Source organism: Gavia stellata, chromosome Z, assembly GCF_030936135.1.
Source record: "Gavia stellata isolate bGavSte3 chromosome Z, bGavSte3.hap2, whole genome shotgun sequence".
Classification (NCBI taxonomy): Eukaryota; Metazoa; Chordata; class Aves; order Gaviiformes; family Gaviidae; genus Gavia; species Gavia stellata.
Genome location: NC_082637.1, coordinates 2,999,478 through 3,021,833, shown reverse-complemented (window position 1 = coordinate 3,021,833; position 22,356 = coordinate 2,999,478). Strand labels below are relative to the sequence as shown.

General features: G+C 49.1%; 1 protein-coding gene across 1 annotated transcript; it reads left to right on the top strand.

Moving 5' to 3' along the window:
- The first annotated feature begins 322 nt into the window (after positions 1–322).
- MAPK4 (mitogen-activated protein kinase 4) lies at positions 323–22,010 on the top strand. Its single transcript, XM_009821637.2, has 5 exons — positions 323–868; positions 11,046–11,190; positions 17,050–17,211; positions 19,268–19,469; positions 21,323–22,010. Exons 1-5 carry the CDS (start codon positions 323–325, stop codon positions 22,008–22,010), a joined length of 1,743 nt encoding a protein of 580 aa, XP_009819939.2.
- Positions 22,011–22,356: the final 346 nt, after the last annotated feature.

Below are 22,356 nucleotides of genomic sequence, written 5' to 3'. Positions count from 1 at the left end.
TTAGTCTCAAGAAAAATAACCTTTCTGTTTTGCTAGAGATCTCTGGGCTGCGTTTATTCACGCTGCTTGGAAAGTCTCTTCTATCCCTTGATTTCTCACCCAGTTTAAAACATTTTATTTCTGTGTGTGTGTGCTCGCATCTATTTTCACTGCATCTACGTGTCGTCTTGAAACAATGGGCTCAGAGCAAGACCCCCGCAAGCAGCTGTAAGTAATAATGAGGCGCTTGATTTCAAACCACATTTGCGATCTGGAAGCCCTTTGACTCTCCCAGCTTTTCAACTGACAAAGAGGAAAAAGCTGAAAGAGGACGGAGCCCGCGATGGCAGAGAAATGCGACTGTATCGCCAGTATGTACGGGTATGACCTGGGCTGTCGCTTCATTAATTTTCGCCCCCTGGGCTTCGGGGCCAACGGGCTGGTGCTGTCAGCCCTCGACAGCAAGAGCTGCCGCAAAGTGGCGGTGAAGAAGATCACCATTGGTGATGCGCGGAGCATGAAACACGCTTTCCGGGAGATCAAAATCATCCGCCGCCTGGACCATGATAACATCGTGAAGGTGTACGAGGTGTTGGGGCCGAAGGGGACCAACCTGCGTGGGGATTTTTTCAAGTTTAACATGGTGTACATCGTCCAGGAGTACATGGAGACGGACTTGGCACGGCTGCTGGAGCAGGGAAAGCTCGCCGAGGAGCACGCCAAGCTCTTCATGTACCAGCTGCTGCGGGGGCTGAAGTACATCCACTCAGCTAATGTCCTCCACCGCGACCTCAAGCCGGCCAATATTTTCATCAGCACGGAGGACCTGGTGCTGAAGATCGGTGACTTCGGGCTGGCCAGAATCGTGGATCAGCATTACTCGCACAAGGTAGGCGATGCCAAATCGATGAGGCCGGCGGTCTCTTGGCGAGCTGCTGGTCAGCACGGGGAAGCGTTGAATGCTTGTAGGGTGAAGTGGTTGGACTGTGGTAGATCTCGGGAGAAACGGGTCCTTGAGGCTGTTTGGGCAGCTGTAAGCACTGCTGGGGTGGTCACTGGTGGTGGTTGCCCTCCCTGCCCCAAGCCAGACATGTTTCCCAGATGTAGCCCATGGGTTGAGCTCTGCCAAGCGCATCCAGGGCTCTCCAGTGCTGCAAAGCAGCAAGCCGGGCACAGGAAGGGTTCGAGTGCCATTCAGGTGTCTTTCAATGCTTTATATCATATATGTCAAATATATACTTATGTATTTTATTCCATCCCAGCAACAGACTGTGGGGAGGTGTGCGTTTGCTCGCTTTACTTAAATGACTAAGCTCTGTGTTTCTTGCTTTGCTGCTTTTATAAAACACGAGCTGCTGTTCATCCTCGCATTGGAAGCATGTGGAAAGGGTACCTGGCTCATCTGCAGCCACTCTGCTTGTCTTTGTCCTCACTTCTGTGCCAACCCACTTCTTAAAAACCCAACTCTGTCTGAACCACACTTATTTAATTATAGGGAAAGAGGGACGGGTCTTTGAGATGCAGTCATATTCTTTCATCCAAGGTCAAGATCCAAATAACGTATAAAATTTTTTGCTCTTTGGTACTTACGTACTATATTATAATGCAACAATAATTGTGAGTGGCCGGGTGCAGCCTGGGGCAGCCTGGTGTGCCCCACCGTGGCATGCCCCAGGCATGCCCCTGCTCAGGGAAGGGGATGCCCAAAGCCCTCCAGGCCCCCCAGCCTGGGCATCTCCTGCGATCCCATCTGTTGGTCCATGCACACCTTCTTGCAGCAGTCTGGCTGGGATGGAGAAAGAAGGAAAGGAGGAATGATGATCTTACAGGTCTTTTCCAACCTTAGTGATTCTGTGATTCTGTGAAAACAAATACCTGCCCTTGAGTAGGGGAAATCCATCCCCTCCTTGCAGGGTGTTTGGGACTGGCTTAGTTTTCCTCTCCTGCTGCTGTCACCAACTTCTCTCCGTCTGCCCGAGGAGGGCTGAAACTCCCCAGAAGTGGCACTTTCTAAGAAGCAATTAGTGAGCCGTGGGCTCCTCCGCAAAGGGTTGTATTCCCAGGCAGCTGCCAAACCCTGAAAAATAATTTAAGGTACTGAAACCAGTTCTATACTCAGGCAAAAATGCAGATATTAAAGGAACTGCATTTTTCCTCTAACAAATTTAATTCAGCATGGCAATCTCTAGCAGCAAAACTGTCCTGGTGGGGTAGGCCTGGTTGTGTTGCCGTCTCTTGGGACAGGGGGCTGGGGAGGGACTCAGCATCCCACGGCCACTGCGGCTGAGCTGCCCCCAGGCTCTCCCTTGCCCTCGAGAAAGGGAGGTTGGAGCTGGCAGCAGCTCCCAGTGGCTTTGCTGGTGGAGCAGCTTCAAGGTGGGAGCAGTGGCTGTGCTGACAGTGGGCAGGCAGTGTGGGAGGGAGGGAGGCAGGCAAGGTGAGAAGTCTCTGTAACACGCAGTACTGATGCTAATAGATTTTGAAGGGAGTTGCAGATGTTTAATGCAGGTTGCTGTCCAGGCTGGAGGTTTGGAGCAGTGGAGGAGCGCGGTGGAGGCTTCATCAGCTTACAGATCCGTGTGGTCCCAGGAGAAAGCGAAGTATCACGTAGTCTGCACCAGTAGACATGATGCAGTCTGCAGCCGGTTTCTGGTTAAAGTTACTATTTGGTATTGTAAGATAAGATAAAATCTATTTCCCTGAGGTGGGTGTTTGTGTGGATGAGTTCGGTGTCTCCCATGGACGCGCTGTGTGCTTGTGCCAAGGTTTAAATACGCTTTGCATTTACCAGTGGGTTTTTGCCCAGCGCGGCTCTGATTCGGGCACCGTTGCTTTGCACAGGGAGGCAGGGAAGGGGAGAGGGGAAAAGGATGGCGAAAAGATGATCTCATGATCCTGAAGCTGAGCCCTGATCCGTTCTGGTTTCAAGTCTGGGGTTTGGGGAGAAACAGAGGCTGGGGAAAAGGAAGAAGGTTGCAAGGGACATCAGGCAGTGAGTGCAGGGTCCTTGTCACTGCTGCCTCCCTCTCCTGTGCTCCATTTCTCACCAGGTATTTATTACCCAGCTCAGGAAGAGGCTCCTGGCTTTTTAAGTGAGTGGTTGGTGGTTGTTTTTTTTTTTTAGTCAGGTGCATTCAGAGGCTTTTCCCAAGGGAGGGTAACTCCTGGAGAAAACCCCTGCAAACAAGGCAGTGCTACATGAATGCAGAAAGTCACTGATTTAAGGACCATCATCTTGTCAGAGACTGCAGGATCAGGGTAGGAGTTGTCTGTCCGTGTCGGCTGCAGAATTATTGTTATTTCTAAGCAATTCTCTGTCGCCTTAATAACAGCCAGTGCAGTGGGAAAGAGCTGTCAGGAGGATGGCCAAGGCTGCGTCTTTGTGGTAGGACGTAACTTTGCAAGATACAATTGCGTGAGCGTCCTGCAATTCCTCCTGGGGTGGGAGGCTGGAGCATTAGTGCAAAAAAAGGGCAGATCCCCACTGCGCAGAGAGACCTGGATACCGCTCCAGAGCAGAGCCAAAAATAGCAGCGCTGTGGTGAGCATCTGGCACCACAAATAATGTCAGTTGTTTGTAAATTCTGGCGATGGGGAGGACTGCGTTTGCCGAAGCCGGGCGACGGGCACTGCAAAGGGAGAGGTAAGACAGGAGGGCTTGGATGGGGCTTGGGTCAGTCCTGCCTTTGATTTCCAGCTCTTCTCAGACGGCTCAGAAAAATCAATTCCTTTCCGTATTTCTCTTTCAACCTCTGCTTTCCTCAAGGGCTCATACAGATTTATAAGCTCCTTGGTCTGTGCTCTTGCAGAAAGCATCGGCAAGAGGGAGAGGACATCACCGTGTCTGAAGCCGCTGAGTCTCCACCCCGCTGCTGACCGGCTTTGAGCAGAACAGGGATCCTTACACCCCGAATTTTGGTGCTACCAGCAGGTGCTAATGCAGAGCTGCCCAAAAGCAGGTGAAATCCTGCTCCCTGGGTAATTAATTGCTGTAAAGACCCAGTAGATCCAAACCTCTGAAGGCAGTGCAGAGCTATGCCTCTACCGTAACGTTTTCTTGCAAGCCTTTGTGGCGAGGAAGGGTTGTCTTAAGCGCTTGGATTTTTTTTCCCTTAGGATGTTTTGTATCTGGAATATGCTTAGACTGATGGCTGGGTTCTGCTAACATGAAAAATTACAGGTTGTGTGTTGTTATTCGTCTAAAAGGTCACAGCTCTTCTGACCCGATGTTTCTCAAATCCCAAACCATCCTGCTAAGTGTTAAAACGGCAAATAATAACTAAAGTAGAGAGTGACCCAAGTTTTAAACACAGTTTAGAAATACATATGCCACCTAAATAATAGGTATCGTATCTTGTTTATGTGACTTGCAGCAGGCAACCACTTAGGATAATTTGGTGGGAAAGGGAGAACTCTCCTACTCTGGGAGATGCCCTGGACTAGAGCAGGGTGCTGGCCTTCACCAGCTTTGAAGCAGAGCAGCTTCACCTGCATTTCTCCCACCACTTGGCCAGTGTTTGCTACTCAAATCCCTTTCTCCATGTGGTAGGAGCAGCACGGGGGCATCTGTTCGTTTGAAACTTCCCCATAACAAACGAGATGAATTTCAAGCTGCCAAGGTCATGTCCAGATCTGGATCTGTACCTTCATAGGCTGCTTAAACCTGACAGCTTAAATTTTAGCCCTGTCTCAGATAAACACCCTTTTAAGCTCCCTGGGTGCTCATGTACTTGCAAACATCTCTTTTAGGGCACAGAATATCAGGTCTAGCAGAAGAGGACCCTCGGGAGATGATCCTGTGTGTCCCCTCTCTCTGTCACCCTGTCTCTTCCCTGATGCTCTCACCATCCGGCCATGCAGGCTCCTTTCTCTTCCTTCTTACTACTCTCTTTATCACCAGCAGTCGCTAATCCTCCTGTTTATCCCTCTAGAACATCTCCACGTTAATCCCTTTTTCCCCAGTTGCTGCTGTTTGTGGTCTGAAAGCTTTGCAATGTGTCTTGGTGCTCAAACGGAGAGAAGAGGAGCATTGGAGATGAAGATATGGGGCAGCTCCAGCCTCCATGAGGTCGTTATCCTTATGTAAAACACAGCCAAAGCCAAGCATGTCCCTTTACATAAACCACCTCCCTATTGAATGCAAGCATCTCGCTTTCACCATCTAAGTGTCTACAGCCTTGTCGTCCTGCCTGCCCCACACCTTGCTGCCTTCCCCCCCATGGTCCAGCCCCTGCCTGCATTTCTTCAGAGGCTGCCTGGGTGTGTGTAGCTGCCCATCTATCTGTCCATCCCCACTCTTATGCCCTAATAAATATCTTTGGCTCCATCTGAGAGTCCAGATATGATCTGCCCCAAGTCTGGGGGGAAGGGGGTGGAAAGGTGAGATGCTGTCCTCCCTTGAGCACCCTCAGCTCGTGGTGGGCAGGAGGGAGGGGAGAGCAGGGAGATAGCAAAGGCAAGCATTAAAAGTGTGGATAAATACCAATGAATGTCTAGACTTAAAAATAATAAAGGTTTCAAAGGGCAAACTCAGCCTTGGCCGTGCATCCCATGTGGTGTGTCACCCAGCGCTGGTCAGAGAGGAGCTGTTGGGTTGGGTGGTCCTGTCTGGAGGAGACAACAGACATGCCTGCTATATGGGGATACAGAGACTTGCCGAATCTTTTTACTCAGGTGACGAGACAGCGAAGCGGAGTGCTCCTTAGCCTGCCCATGTTGTACAAGATAGTCAGATTACCTTGTCTGGGGGTCTGGGCGCTCTGCCTGGTGCCTCAAAGCGCTTGGGGGCATGTGCATGGGGCTGCCAGGGGACCTTCTCTCCCTTTGCTTATTGGCAACATTAATTACAGAATTAATTGGCGGAAATTCCACACTAAGGAGAGTGCAGCAGCCCTTTTAGGGGAGGATCTCATGGTAAATAGTTTCCAGAACATCTTCAAACCTTTGAAGTCCTCTCTTCGTTTTGTACTTGCTGATCAGTGCAAATGTAATAGCTTCCAGTTCATCCAGTAAAATAATAAAATTCCCACGTGGGTCACCATGAAGAGGTCTTCAAAGGAGATGAGGATGTGAGATGTTACGCTGTACTCGCCCCGGAGGGGACCACCCTCCATGTTCAACCATCAGGCAGCTGCCCATGGCCCTGTGCAGCCAGCGCCGAGCCTCCCCGCTGGCACCCCGACTCAGTTCTTCTCCTTCTCTGTCCTCTGATGAAGCACGTAATAGTCTCAGTCCTGAAATAAATGCATTCTGTCATCCCAAAACGATGAGAACACACGTCACGTTGCTGGAGCCGTGCACAACAGCGGGCTTATTTTATTATGGAGCAACGTTCCTGCAAACCTGGTGTCTTTCTCAGCCTCTCTTAGAACTGCCCTACCTGCCTTTTAAAAAATAAGGTTAAAAACCGTGCTGTGAAGAGGCGCCAGCTGGCTGCTGCACCAGGATTATTCCGAAAGCTTGGGGTTCTTGCTATTTTCAGTCCCCACTTGGCACTGCAGCCGCCTGCGCTATGAGCCAACCCGTCTCCCATGGGTGCAGCAGCAGGAATCTTGTTCGTGGCCATAGATGGAGGCATGGATACACAGGCTGTGGCTGGATCCTGCTGGATTTCCAGTTTGCAGGCACCTGGTCTGCACCTCTGCGGCTTTTTGAGTGCAGAAAGATGGATTTTGTTGTGAAATAGTCTCGGGAGAGGCTTTGGGCTGTGGCGTTAGGGGCTGCTAGGTTTGCAGTAGGTGGGATCCTGAATCATAGAATCATCGGATGGTTTGGGTTGGAAGGGACCTTTGAAGGCCATCTAGTCCAATCCCCCTGCAATCGGCAGGGACATCTTCAACCAGATCAGGTTGCTCAGAGCCCCGTCCAACCTGACCTGGAATGTTTCCAGGGATGGGGCATCTCCCACCTCTCTGGGCAACCTGCTCCAGTGTTCCACTACCTTAATCATAAAAAATCTCTTCCTTCTAGCTAATCTGAATTCCGGCTTCTGCCTCAGGGAGATGCCTTTGGTCCCTCCAGCTCCAAGGAGGAACTCTGGGCTTGGGCAACGGTTGTTTTGGAGCACCAGCGAGTCTTGGCTGCGCTCCCCACATGCTGCCGTGCCGTGCCGGCTTCCCTCGGCGTGCTCGAGATGCAGGCGGTCCAGTGTGCCGTGACCACTGTGACACTGGGATGCAGCAGCACCCACCCAAAATTGTTTCTCCTTCTGGTGTTACAAGCAACACACAAAATCTGTGTTGTGTAAAGATTAGAAAAAGCATTAATTTTTCTTTGCTTTTCAGTTTCCTTGCTGTGCTCTTTGATAAGACTTGATGTTGATCCTACCTGTAGTGAATTCATCACCTTTATAGATTGCTTGAGCTGTTCTGCACATGCTGCAGGAGCAGAGGAGAAACAGAGAAATGATACTTGAAAATTGCAAAAAAAATAGCATGGGAGGGCTTGAGAGCAAGCTTTGGACTTGGAACTACTTCTGTTTTTAAATTAACTCTGTTATTTTGGTTTTTGAAGAGATTCCAGTGGTTCTTCAGTTCAGAAAGGGCTGTGCTGAATCCACAGAATATTGTCATGAAGATGTACATTCCATCTTAATTAGATCTAATTAATATACTTCTGCTCTTGCTCTTTCTGTCTGGTTGGATCAACATAAATGGGGAAATTCTTGTGCCTTGCATAGGTGATGGCTGGAAGTGCTCGGGCTTTCCATCCTGGCACGGCTGCTGCCCTCATGTAAGTCTTGGCACGGCGGGTAAGAGCTGAGCCCGTACCTAACTCAGGTTTAGGTGGATCCTTACCCAAGCATCCTGCAGCTGTGCCAACGACGGCATGATCCCAGCTCCCAAAGCTGTGGTGATATTTCTCCATAGGACTTGATAGTCCACAGGACTGTAGTTACTTCCTCCAGGTGGTAGGACAGGAACTTACCTTATGTATTTTATAAAAATAAAGATCTAGCCCATGTATTTTAGCCACTGAGAAGGCAGAGCAGATGTAGGTGTTGGGGCTGTATAAGCCGCTCAGGACTGGGGTGGGATGCTGCCTGGCCGGGGAGCACCCTCAGCCGCTCCTGCCGGAGGACCTTGGGCCAGGTCAAAGTCTTGATTTTCAAACCTCCCATATAGCCCTTCCCAGTATTTTCCCCGCAAGGAAGAGGAGGGATAACCCAGAGCCCAGCCGTGAAATGCCACGGGAAGCAGGGGGAGGTCCAGCTGTACGGTCTGCGAGTCAGTGGGATGGGGAGAAGCTGTAGGTTGCTTCTCTCCTCGGGTCCTTCCTGGGCTTGGTGGTGGGTGACCCAATGGTCTGGGTTATTCAGCAGATGAAAGCAGGGAGACAACGGTCAAATACACGGCGATGGGTAACAGAAGAGGGAAACACAATGAGAAGCCCTGCTAGTTAATTACAACCAGTAACCTTACGCGGCAGGGGAGGGGTTGAAGATGTGTCCAAAATATTCGGTGAGTTTTTGCAGGGAATTTTCTCCGATACGTGAGAAATGCCTGGGGAGGAAAAGGTTTGGCTTGTTGCAACATACAGATATTTGCAGTATATTGCTCATACATTTTGCATGGTGCACACACCCCCGAGAACTCAAATCCATCTTGCTGTCAGAGAGGAGAAACTTATGAACCAAATGTTAAATTTGTAAGGAGAGTGGCATTCCTTTGCTGGGAAAGGGAGAAAATTGCTCTGGACAGGAATTGCCTTGGATCACTATCCCCAAAGTTTATTTTCTTAGGATTTTTCCAATAAATACCACCGTCTCCATTGTTGGGAATAATTGCAGTAGCTGAAAAGCGGCAGTCTGATCAGATAACGCCTGGGGGCTTTTGTGCTGGTTCTGATTCAGCAGCATTAGCAAAAATATAACAGCATTAAATGAAACTTCTCAGCTAATCAGTCTCCATTACAACTTATCTTAAGAAGACCAAAATTAAAATGTTCTTTTAAAAGCAAACCCTTTATGATTAAAAGCTTGATGACTTGCACATTTGGAAATTGTAACAAAAACCTGCATTGGGGAAGAGGAGTATTATAAACCTCGTAGTGTTTGTGATGGTGCACTGCTCTCGTATTTAGGCTGAGAGATGTATCCTATAAAATCCTAGGAGATATTATATAGCATAACTGCATCTGCAGTTATATTGCAGCTGAAAACAGTTTATGAAACTGTACCAATTAGGATGGAGTTTTTAACTGAGTTTTTACGTGAATCGTATTCATGCTGTCATTGCATTTTGATACTCTCCAAATACATCATAGCATTTAAATGCAATTCAACTTTATAATTTCATTTTATCTTGTCTTTTCTATTGTGTTTCAATCTACCTCATTCTGTTAATGTGTTATATTTAATATAGAAAATACCACTTATGAATATTCCAATATTATCCCAATGAAATAGCCGTTCACATCCAACCCTGGCGTGGCACCCGTGCATCCGGAGCTTGGCCGGCGAGCGAAGCCGGGGGCGCTGGGACATCCCTTACGATGCCAGCATTATTTACAGGCTTGAACACATCCCCTTGATTTCAGTGGGAGCTGCTGAGCGCTTGGCACTCGTGTTAAATCTCCCGGGTGAGTTCAGGAACGAGAGGGCTGCGCTCCAAAGAGACAACGGCACTCGGTTTTTGGCCCATGGGGCGCTGCTGAAGGCCTCTCCTTTAAAACCAGGTCAAGCATCCCAACCGACCATCCTCACTGTAAGCAAAGTAGGACAGAGGATGAGGACCTGCCCCGTGCCACCCGGCTGCTGGAGGCGATGCCAGGGCTCCAGTGCCTGGGTGGCAAGGGAGGTAGGCGATTTATTTAGGCAGGACTCAGGCTCAGTGCAGAAAGGGCAGGGTTTCCTAGCTCTTCATCAGCTAGCTAATCCCCAAAAGGGCTTTCCTACTTATCCCACAGCGTCTTATTTTCAACAGTCTTGGCTAGGAGCCCTTGCAGGGCTGTGTTACCCGATCAGCGATGCTTTAAGACATCTGCTGGTCCAGGAGTCTTTCCTTCCAGGCGGTAGTGATTTTCCTCCATAAATTTGTTTTTCTGTCTGTCCCCTAGTTCTCCTCTTTATTACGAGATCCCATGTCTCATCCCTGTGCGATGGGCTCGTCTGCAGTTCCCAGCACATGCCCCAAACTGAAGCAGGGTTCACTGCAGCAGCAGCATCCCGAGGATGCAGGTGGAGCAAACTCGCCTGGCTTCTGCACGAGGCCGGATCCTGCTGAGCGCATCCTCTGGGCGCTGCCCACTCGGGAGCCCTGTGTGCTCCCCGTGCCACCTCTGCTCCGGTCTTGTGTGTCCCCCGGAGCTCGCTGTGGGTTTGTGCCCAGCCAGAGCTGACCCAGGGGCGGCTGCTCATGCGTGGGCTCCCCAGGGAGCTCCTGCCCTTCAAAAATTTCAACATCAGTGCTGGGAGTTGGATCTGTGGGAATTCAGCACCACGTAGCTTGCTGTTACTAGCAGTTTAGGTAGCTATGGAGGGACTATAGATACAGGCTTAACTAGAGATGGAATCAGCAGAAGATTGCAAACTGGTAACATTTGGAAATCCAAGTACTGTGCTTGTGGGTACTGAGCTGGGAAAGGCTTCCTTCATGCACCGGTGGGTTATAGCTGGCACCCAGCAAAGTACTTAAATAATGTGCTTAACTTCCAAAATGTCTCAGATGGTCAAATTGGGATTTATACAGTACATCTAAGTCCTCTAACAGTGACCTGAAATAACTTCTGCAGGTATGATCTGCAAATCTGTGCTGTTAAAGCCATCTGTCCTTTGCAGAAGATGCTTCAATACCACAGTGACAAACAGCAAATAAGTTTTTGGGGAGCAGCAAGTGCTTTGCCTCCTGGAGCACCGAAGCATCTCTGTTTCCAGTGGTGTATCTCTCACCTCTTTTCTTCCTGCAAGATACACAACCTCAGCCTGCCGTAGATGCAGCAAAAGTGTGGGGGGCAGGTTTCCCTGCAGAATCTGATGGTGGGGCCACAGCAGGCAGTGAGGGCTGACTGGGGAGGAGCGGAGGAGCTCTCTTGCAAGGTTGTTGACATCTCTGTCTCTGCTTTTTCAGGGTTACCTTTCCGAAGGCTTAGTAACAAAATGGTATCGCTCCCCTCGTCTCCTCCTCTCACCGAACAACTACACCAAAGCCATCGATATGTGGGCAGCCGGCTGCATCCTCGCCGAGATGCTGACGGGAAGGATGCTCTTTGCTGGTAGGTTTCTGGCTCCTGTTGATTAATTTTTTCTCTCCTTCCTTGCTACCCAATTCAAACGCTTTTTAGCATGGCAGAGGAAATTCCCCTCTCCTTGCCAGCCAAGGCAACACTTGCAGCATTGCTGCAGGGATCCTACGGTTGGTTATTAGACATAAGAGCTGTCTCCAGAGCAAACTTCACTTGCACAACCTCTGCTATTAGAGGGTCCCTTGGTTGGTGCAAACTTCCCCAGTACAGGCAGGCCCTTGGGGCTGGAGAATAGTTACTGTCTTGATTTTCACTCAGCCTTATTGTGCATGCCTGGGATGGACGCAGGGTGGTATGGGTGTGATGGCACCCAGTGGGAAGCCACCGGCCGGTGGGGTGCCCGAGGCTGGCTGGGGTCGACGATGCCTCTGTGCCAAGCCTTGCCGGGCAGGGACGGTCTGCTGCCAAAAGCAAAACCCCAAACAAAGAACAATTCTGATGAAGCAACAAAACCTTTTTCTGTTTCTGGGTTTCCAACAGAAAATAAGAGCTTCTTGTTGGGAGGAAGGATGCTGAAAAATATCCTAGGGTAGAGTATAAGGACAGGAGATAATGTGGTCCTGTCCCAAGAGGTTTGTGCTCTGTGCCATGGATTTTAATTGTGATTGGTGTCTTCAAGGTATTTCTTTTCTTTGAGGGAAAACATTTGAATGCCACTACCCATTTTTAGCCATTCTCAGGATTTTCCTATAAGCAGGTATTGGAGTTATAAAGGCACAGCGCAAGAAAAAGGAGACATAAAAAGCACCGGCAAGGAGTGAGTAATTATCAGTGCAGCATTTGAAGTTCAATTCTGATGTTTTGGAGAAGCAAATCTTTATTTAATACAATTCCAAAAATGCTACTGTCGGGTGCAAAGCTGTGCTTCCCAAGCTGGGGCGCGGAGTTGTTCATTCAGGAATGAAGCAGCTGCTCTCTGGCTATTGAAGAAGCTGCCTTCCTGCCCCAAGGTCTGTAGCAATGCTCCTCCTTGGTTGTCTCTACCATTGCCCATTAGTGTTTTGAATGACAAGGTTTAACACATTTTGTGAGCAGCTGTTTGCAGAGTTGTGTAAATAAATAAACCCATTAATAACGGAGAGGGGCATTTTCTTCACAAATATTTCAGTGCACAATAGAGCTCCGCAGCCGCTGCTTGATTGCAGCTGCTCTGTTGCTCCCTCCCCCCTCCCGCATGCAGCTTCCATATTTCTTTTGTGAAAGCTAAAAATTAAGCAGTCGGTGTCATTTCACAGAGATCATTAAAACTGCCTCCCTTTCCTTCCTTCCTCTTGTCCTTGGTCTCCCCTCCCCAAAAATTTCAAGTCCAGGGACTTCAGCTCTGAAAATTATGCATCAGACCTGCCTGCTCCTGCTGCTTCCTCGGGATATATTTCAGGAGCGGGGACGTCTCCACGTGCCTCTTGTCCCTGCAGGCACAGGGCATTTTCTGGTCTCGCTGGGCGATGCTGCACATGAGTGAGCTCCCGAGGCAGCTCTGCCAGCTGCCTCCCCTTGCCAAGCTGTGGTTTGCACCATGGAAGAGTCTCCAACCTTTTTGGCTGGAAGCAAACTGGATAATGCCTTTCCAGGGCAGAGCTAAGGCTCTGCCAGTCCAAGGCACCAGACCAGAACTAGCTCCAGGTGAACCAGAGCAGCAGAAGCAAACCCCAGCACAGATGGCAGGGTCCTGGTCCTGCAGGAGTTGCACGAGCCCAGAGCAATACGCCCCCTCCTATTAAACTGGGTGTAGCTGGAGCCCCAGGGAAATCCTTTTGCACTCTTAAGTCAATCTATGTTCTCCTGTACTTGTTCCTCATGTCAAACAGCAAAACAAGACTGGCTTGTCCAGGCCCTTCTCTGGCCATCCCCACTGTAGCACCCAAGCACTCATCTTTATCCTGGTTTTCCAAACTGTGCTTGACCTCTCTCTCAGCCCCAGCTTGGTTTTTGTGCTGTTTGTGGACCCCACAGTAGAAGTTACATTGGCTGACACTAGTTATCTACCACCTGGGTGTCCGAGCTGGTCCTTCATTCTCCCTTCGTGGTCAAGGTGGAGGCAAAGGCAGCTCCAGGATGTGATTCATCTGGCCTCTGTTAGCTGTCTGCCTTAGATGAGAGTGACTGTGCCTTAGAAATATTTATTTTTCCACTACTGCTCATAAAGAGCATCTGGAGAACAAGCTGAAGTGCCCATGCTGGTGTTACACATGGCTATAGGTGAGATCAATCCTGTCCTGTCTGCCCGGGTGAGATGCCCCAGAGCAGCCATATGGGAACCTACTTTGCATGTTGGTTCCTGAGAGTCCGCAGCAGGTTAGAAATCAGGAGATGGGATTTGGCAGATGACAGACTGGGCTCAGCTGGACACGTGCTGCAAGCATTCCTGCTTCTCTGCTTTCCAGCCCTGTGCAATTGCTTAATGAGCCCCCAGATGATGGCAAGATACTTAGTTAATGGGTGGGGATCAAAACTGAAGCTCAAAATACATACTCCTTTTGGGTTGCTTTAAAAATAGTCTGTAGAGTTGTTACGGGAAGGTCCTGGCCCCGTGTCCCATTTTCCTGGCCTCCTCCTACACCCATAAGTAAAGAAGAGCCAGGGTGGGAGCATGGCAGTGGGGCAGGGTGCCTGTGGTGTTGCATGCCATGTACCATCTTTCATCTGCTGGTGTCCAAAGAGAAGGACAATAAAACCCAAGCACTCAGAACAGCTAAAACTGGCAAACAATTCCATGACAGCGAGGGTTCATCTTCGCTTTTGCTTTTCTCTTTCCTGGGAGAAGGAGTTTGCCCCTGGCCAGCTGCAGCCTCCATCACTGCAAGACGAGACTTTTGGAGAGTCCTGGGTCACCAGCAAACACCGCATGGGAAATAAGAGTGATTTAGTTCCCAGAAAGTTGCATACCTCCAGTAATTGCCTTACACTGGATAAATTGTTTTTTGAGTATGCGTCAGAGGCACAATTTAAATTGAGTGCTTAGCATAAGTCAATATAATTAACTCAGTGGTCTATCTGGGGTGCTTAAGCAACGCAGTTAAATTAAGGTGATCGGTTATTAGGAATAGATGTCACCCGCTGCTTTCATTCTCCTACACAAGTTAATGAACACCCAGCAGACAGGCACGCCCAGCCCCCTTGTCCTCCCTGCAGCCCCTTCTCTGGGTGGTGCCGTGGCAGGAGCAGCTTCAGGTTTGGCAGAGCCCCAGGAGGGCACAAGAAGTTTGGCTAACCCAAAGCTCACAGGAGCGTAGCACAGCTCCAACAGCTAAAATCTGGTGCGCAGACCTTTAGAGAGCTCCCCACCACATGCAGTGTGGAAAACAGGGAAGAGCATCTGTAACTCAGCAGCTACAGCTCCCTCCAGTGACTTTTCCACCCTCTGCTGCCGAAGCGTATCCGAAAGCATCGCCAGTTGGAAGGAAGAGAAAATAGGAGAAGAAAAGCTGCGGGTCCTCACAGATCTCCGTGGGGTTCACCAGGGGGGCTGTGCCCGTGACCAAGAGCTAGGAGGTGGCGCGGTGGCTTTTCCCATGGGATCGGTGCTTGCTCCCAGAGGATTCGCTAGCAGGGCTTGGGTGGTCACCTGGGACTTGGCTGGAAGGCCGGGGAAGGGTTCCCTTTTCCAAGACATGATGCAGAGTTCCTCATTCTCTCCTCGGATAACGACACCACATTGCGTTTATTCTGTCTGTAGTTCATGTTTTTCTCTTCAGGAATTAATGCCTCCAGAAGGTCCCTAGGAATTAAATAAATAGAGGATAATGGTGGAGAATTGGGTTCCTGAGAGCTATAATTCAACGCTTCCAGCGTTGCATTAGCAGCTTTTTGTGAGACTAAACACGGTGCCTTTCGGCTGCCAGTTACCTTCAGTGAGCAGTGGCTGGAGCTGCACTGAGAGGAGAACAGCCATGAAGCCTTTGTGACTTTTAATACCCTGTAATTTTGATCACAGTTTGGGAATTAGTCTGACTAACAAGGTGCTTGTTTCCTGATGGTCATCTTTAGTTTCTCCTGGAGCCGTGCTGCGAACCTCTAAATGACCTAAAATTAGTTTTTCTATAGTAAAGTGAATTAATTTGCCCAGGATTGATACTAGGAGCATGTCCCTCTGTCTTTTTTGCTTTTCCTGTTGCTCTGTCTTCTCCTGAGGCTTGTTCTGAGTGGACATGTGGTGTGATGGTGACCAGCTGTGCTAATGTCAGTGTTGGTTTGGGGTTGCCATGTCCTGGCTCGGAGCTCTGCCATTCGGGGTGAAAGTGGCCATGACTGCATTGAACCAAACCTTGTTGGAGTGATGAGGCCATGATGGGTGGAGACCCTTTCCCAACCTTGACGTTTGGACCTACCCTTGCCCGGGAGGGATGTGTTTGAGGTCAGCTCCATGGGTGTGAGTCTGGAAACCTCCTGCAGACCCACAGGGAGCTCTGGGCTGGGGAGGGCAGCCCCTGTGAGGTGCCAGGGACCTCCAAAGGGACAGGGTTGCCTGAGGGCGTGGAGCCAGCAGTGGTCTCCACCATCCCCTACAAGTTGGTCTCTCCACGCTCCTTTGCAGACTTAACAGAAGTGCTGTGCCATAAATGAGGTTCACTGCTTTTGCTGTGGATCAGCCAGGTGCTGCTTGCCGGTGAAGCAGCCTAAAATCCATCAGTGGGACAGCAAGGGGCTTGGTAGCTTAAAAATCCCCGTTGGTTTGTCCGCCCCAGCCAGCTCGCTGTCTTAATGGATAGTCCTGCCTCTAATGACAGAATATTTATAACCGGCATTTCTGGCAGACAGAAAATCAATAGTGCAACTCAGTATTTCTGCCAGGCTGCTTCTCTGTACATGTAGGAAGCTGGAAATCAGCCGCGGAGCTCTTGGTCGTGTTCAATAGTGTGCTAAAGAATGGGATTAACATTCATTAATGAGGCGGTTGGCTCCGCTCCGCTGGCGCTGCCGCTTCTCTCCTCTCACTGACTGGTAGCCAGTCCTGAGTGGGGGCTTAGGGGTGCGTGGATAAATATGTCCTGAAGGAAAAGGATTTAAAAATGTATGATTACTCCTAGCAGTTGTGCGGATCGTCACCATCAGAGCCTTAACTTGGTGCCCAGCAGCCAGGGCGGACCCGGTCAGAAAACCCCTTTCCCATCAGGAGAGTGCAGAGGTTGGGCACTTCCATGCATTTAAAGATGAAGCTTTGGGACTCCTGGAGCTGGGTTCACGATCTTCTTGTTATCGTTGGGATTGCCGCAGCACTATTTGTCGCCATTGCATGGAGGGGTTTTGCTTCTCAGTGTAGCACAGTGCATGGCAGGGACACGTGGTGATGGTGTCGGGCACTGCCCTGCCTGGTCGCAGCCAGGGTGCTTCCTTTGGGGTTACGAACGAGCCTAGCCGTAGTATTGCTTGAAGAGGGTCTTCAGTTTTGAGGCTGTTAGAGCCAATATCTGTCTTCTTCCATCATGCAGGATGGACCCCACTGATGGATAATAGCTTCCATGCCCAGTGACTTCAGTCGCGTACGGTTCCTGCTTCTTAGCCATTTTAAATAGATGGCTAGGTTAGTCGAAAAGCTGCGCAGACAGCCTCAGCCTGATTACAGCAGGAGGGCAAATTGTCTAGGTTAACTCTTTCACCCTGAAAAAGAGGTGACCCGGCTGGGAGTCCCACCATGTTTTCCTTGGAGCAAAGAGCGGTGGTTAATGCAGGGATGCATCAGCGTGGAGGGGCTGGCGGGAGATGCGGTGCTGCAGTGACATGGCTCATTTCAGAGGGGTGGCCATGTAGGAGGCTGGCTGATAATACCACCCCCACCCCCCCGATTTAACTTCTTATTCTCAACTCACTGCCTGTTTTGTACCCATTTAGGGGGTCACGAGCTGGAGCAGATGCAGCTTATTCTGGAGACGATCCCTGTTATCCATGAGGAAGACAAAGAGGAGCTGCTCAAAGTGATGCCCACATTCATCAACAGCACCTGGGAAGTGAAGAAGCCACTGCGCAAGCTGCTCCCCGAAGTGGACAGTGAAGGTACCGTAGCACATGCTGGCTTTGGCAATGTCCTTCCCCTGGCTCTTCCCCCAGCTGCCGTGTTTTCAGACCGATTTCCCCAGGGGGTCACAGGCATCGTCCTGTAAGGCCAAGTGCATGAATGCTGGTGAATGAGAGTTCAGATATCTGAGGGTCTGCAATGCCTGCTCCCACCTGGAGCTCACGCGTCCCCACTGCTGTCCCCCCAGCTCCTGCTCGCCATCCCAGCGGGGGAGGCGTGGGCTGCAGGAGAGCACTCATGATGCAGTAGCTTTCTCGCAGGTAGGTCATACAGAAGTAAGGGGGAAATAGTCTTCCAAGACTATTCAAGACACTTTCAAGGTGTATCTCTGCCTTCCTGTGCCTCTTCTTGAGCTGTAAGGGAGGGTCCAGCCCGGAGGTTGTTTTGAAGCCCTGTTAATTTTCTTGCTGTGCTTTTTGCATGAATGCAGTTGTACAGTGCAAGAAAATAAATGTTTTTACTTCACAAATATCTGAACTCCATGAGATGGTTGCTACAGGCAGAAACGTTGTCCAAGTGCTCCAAGGCTTGGACATCACTCACGTCGGGCTGTCGCAGCCTGCGATGCTTGAATACCACTTCAGCCACTTCCCTCCTTCGGTTAAAGCTTAAAAAGAAAATCAGCAGTGTGCTGTTGCGAGGGGGCTGCAAACCACAGGCTTTTGGACCTGAACTTCTGCCTGGAGCAGCTTTGTAGGCAGTGACAGCTTGCAGGGTGGCAGCCAGAATTGAGCAGTGTGGACCAGGGCACGTCAGCTCTTCTGAGCTCTTTCCAAGGCTTAAACCGGGCTGGGCTGGTGGACATGGCTGCCTGCTTTTGGGAAGACGTCAAGACCAAGCCCGGCTTATGTTCACTGGCGTAACTCTTCATTATAAGACTTCCGCTATATGGGCTTGGTAATGCGATTCCCGTCGGCCCAGGTTACCCAGGGACCGCATCAGCCTCCGGCAAGCAGGAATGGATTTATTCCCTGTTGTTACTGCGGGAAGAAAGGTCACCTACCTCCCGTACATAATTCATCGCCGTTTTCCTGCCTCTCTGACCCGTAATATATCGTAATATATAACTCGTAATGTATCGTTCCACCATGCTTCTTGCCCACAGTCAGTGACCTTATGAAGCTATTGATTCCTTCCTACTTAATTAGTCCAAGCAATGAAATAATCCCGTGGGAGACAATTGGATATTGGTTAATGTTTAAGCACTGAGGCAATAGGTATGGCCCGCCCTTTCTGCTGAGTGATTTTGCCCCTAAAGAAATGGTCCCATTCACACGATTAAGTCTTTAATGGGGATATTTCTGAAGGTACAATGCAGAAGTTGTAACTGAAGAAAGGCGTATTCCTGTTTGTGTTATCTGAACTGTAAGGGACGCTTTCATGCACCAAGAATCAACTGAATAAGCAACATCTTTAATGACAGGATTTGATCTTTTCACATAACCTCAGTAAAAGGAATCATCAAAGAAATCACAATAAACCGTATACATTTAGAGTTAATTCAAGTCACTTTAATTGCACTTAGTTTCTTCCTTCATCATCGTAGAAAAAGTTCACGCTCCACGGTCTTTCTAAAATAATTTTAGGCACTCAGGATTCTTTAAATATTAATGGGCAAAATAATTTCACAGTGTTGCTCACACCAAAGACTTTTAAAAATTGCACTTTAAACTAATCCCACTTCAGTTGCACATAAAGATTTGCAATCAGTTGTCTGAAACGCGGTGGGCTTGTCGAATGGATCTGCGAGCATGGAATTAAATCCCAACGCCGTCCAAAGGTCTTTTTGGGGTAGGAGCTTAGCATTCTGGCCCGGGATCACAGCAGTGGGTGTAACATGTATATGCTGTCCTGTGGAGATGTGATGCTCTCACAGTTATTTCTTCTGCCTTGCTAGATGCACATGGGATGTGACCTTTAATTCTTTCCTTACTACGAGGGGATTTGTTATGGGGGATTCATGAGGTTCATCCTGGAAAGGAAGCTGGTATTGCTTTTGAGGAATTAGTGAGCTTGTTACTCTCTGCTTCACAGCTATTGATTTTCTGGAGAAAATACTGACATTTAACCCCATGGATCGATTAACGGCTGAGATGGGTCTGCAGCATCCTTACATGAGTCCGTATTCCTGCCCTGAGGATGAACCGGTGTCTCAGCATCCATTCCGGATTGAGGATGAGATTGATGATATTTTACTGATGGAAGCCAACCAGAGCCAGATGTCTAACTGGGACAGGTACGGTACCCAGGGCTGGGCCAGAGACCAGATACTGGCATAAATTCTTTAGGCAGAACTTGTCTGGTGAGTCTCTGACCTGCTCTTGGCTGGGTTCAGTCACACATGCTCCAGGCCCATGAAGGACACGGCTTTTCCTTCTTCATACGATATTGTAATTCTAGCTCAAGCTGGCACCTTGCTGAAGCCAGTGAGAGGTTCATCATTGATTTCCATAGGGAGCAGATGTTGAGTCTGCACGTTCCAGTTACTGAGTATCCTTCCACTCTTGGTTTTATTAACAGCCTATATTGTCTTCATTTGAGTTGCATCTGTTTAAATGACGCTACGGTTCTTCCCTCCGTCCTGTCCCTAGAATAGCAGTTATAAAATAATGTAATCCTTGTACCTTTTGGGGACAGGGACTGATTTGGAACTCTATATTTATCACTTTTCAAGGTGCATAAGCCCCAGAGGCCAATTGTGTTGACTTTTAAATGTCAATTGTGTTGACTTTTAAATGGTTTGCTGAAAGTCATACAGGAAGTTTAGAGCAGATCAAAGCCTTGAGCTGAGGTCTCTCATGTCCTAAATGATTACCTCAGTTACTAGGCCAGTCCCAGTACCGAAGCAGGTAGGATGAAATAAGCAGCTAAGAATTAACCACGTTCGCTTTCCTATAGAGCTCCTTCCAGCTGATCGGGGTGAGCTGGCTGAGGATGTCTGCAGCATTGTTCCTCTCTGCACATCAGTTAAATCTCCTCGCCTTCTTAATCCACTATATTTCGCCAGCATTGAAAAAGTAGTCTAAAGAAATCCCTTGCCTTCACTATGATTAATCTCTTTGCCTGACTGAACAAGTATCAGGATGGAGGCTGGGGGGGACAACCAGGTAAATTAGGTAAAGAGGAAAGCTGGAAGCTTTCCTTAGGTTACCTGTCTTCAGTGTATCCCCACAGCTCCGGGATCCCTGCCAGTTATAGTCCCCAAAGCAGCAAATCAGCTGCTGGAGGTCACCTTGTCTCTCTTTTATCTCTTGGCTTGCTTGGTGTGACACAAGAAGCTGGGACCTAGGATGTCGGTCCTGCCACCCAGCTGGGGACATCTGGTATAGGGCCGTAAATTTTGCAACACAAGCCGAGTGTTTTAGAGATGGGAAACGGTTTTGCCTGTGTGTTGTGGGACACCTGAAGAGCATTTCACTGCCGGGACGTAGAGTCCCAATACCTGGGATAACACATCTTTTAAAGGCAGCTTGGTTAGGAGCCAGTAAATTAGATGTCACTTTGAAAACCGCGTCCAAGAATGGGTGTTGTCAAGTAATTGCAATCAAGAGAGTTTGACTGGCTTGACAAGTTATCGCTTAGCAAGGTGACCCTTCAGGGATGCTCTTGGTCCACAACGTACGAGTAAACTGGTGATATCCAATCTCAGTGGGGATTTAAGCTCATCTTTTTTACTTTCATGGCAACAAACAAGGAGCACTCACACTGTGGCTGCTTGTGTCTGGGCTGAGGGACAGTTTGATTATTAATATTGTTAGTTATGCTTTAATCCAAAGTGGGGGGAAGGTGATGAATGGCTAAATGAAGGGGCGTATGGTTTGGTTGTCGAGCTTTTATTCCCACTACTGGTCCTGTCCATGCAGCCTGGGCAAGCCTCAAACTCATAAATTACTCAGCCCCCCTTGCCTTTTTTAAAACACAAGAAAAAGGTCTCTAATATTAATAAGAACTTAAAGATCTGTTGGTGAGCAGCGTATTAGCACGAAAAAGGTAAAAATAGCAGCAGCAGCAACATGCATATCTGTTTGAGCATGGCTGTTGCTGATGAAGCCATCATCTGCATGTCTAACAGCAGCATGTCTTTTGCAGGTATCACGTAAGCCTGTCTTCTGATTTGGAGTGGAGACATGATAAATACCACGACATGGATGAGGTTCAGCGGGACCCCCGGGCAGGGTCTGAATCCATCGCTGAAGAAGCACAAGTTGATCCACGGAAATACTCACAAAGCAGCTCAGAGAGGTTCTTGGAGCTATCCCACTCATCCATGGACCGAGTATTTGATGCTGATTGTGGGAAATCGTGTGATTACAAGGTGGGGTCACCTTCCTACTTGGACAAATTGCTGTGGAGAGACAATAAGCCTCATCATTACTCAGAGCCCAAGCTGATATTAGATTTATCCCACTGGAAAAGAACAACCATAGCACCCGCAGCTGAGCTGTCGCTGGAAGAAGAACCATCCAACCTCTTTCTGGAGATTGCTCAGTGGGTGAAGAGCACGCAGGTGGGTCTCGAGTGTCCCAGCCCTCTTCCGGAGATTCAGGAACGGAGCCTGCCATCTTCTCCTCACCATCTCCACAAAGAACCCACGGAGGTGAACAGTGAAACAGACCCTGAGTTTGACTTGGACGTCTTCATTTCCAGGGCACTGAAACTTTGCACAAAACCTGAGGATCTTCCAGACAACAAGCTCAATGACATCAACGGGGCCTGCATATCTGAGCACCCCAGTGAGATTGTACAAACAGAGGTGTACCAGAAAGAGCGATGGTGAGGAACCCACACCCGGGAAACCCCGCTGTATCTCCCCGTTCCCCTTTGATGGTGTGGCCATTGCCCGAGGCTGAGTGGCTTCCGTCTGTCATTGAGCATCCGTTTTTTACACTATACCGAATGCCTTTTTCTGAAAAGGCAAGCACAAACCACATGCCCCTTTTGATGCCTTAAAAATAACCTTTAAGGTAATCAAGAGGTGTGAATAAAATACTGAGTTTCTTACACTGCCTTAACACTCTTGCCTTGCAATCTCTGGGACCTGTTTGAAACTTAAATGTACGAGGGAAAGATGACAGTACATAAGTTTACAAACAGAAGTCAAATCAACTTCTTTTCCTTTCTTT

Bases quoted from the DNA above. Each gene is read 5' to 3' on its own strand.
- MAPK4 (XM_009821637.2), top strand. From the start codon at position 323: ATGGCAGAGAAATGCGACTGTATCGCCAGTATGTACGGGTATGACCTG. The intron at 11,191-17,049 runs GTAGGTTTCTGG...GTACCCATTTAG, and splicing joins GGGAAGGATGCTCTTTGCTG to GGGGTCACGAGCTGGAGCAG. The intron at 19,470-21,322 runs GTACGGTACCCA...TGTCTTTTGCAG, and splicing joins CAGATGTCTAACTGGGACAG to GTATCACGTAAGCCTGTCTT.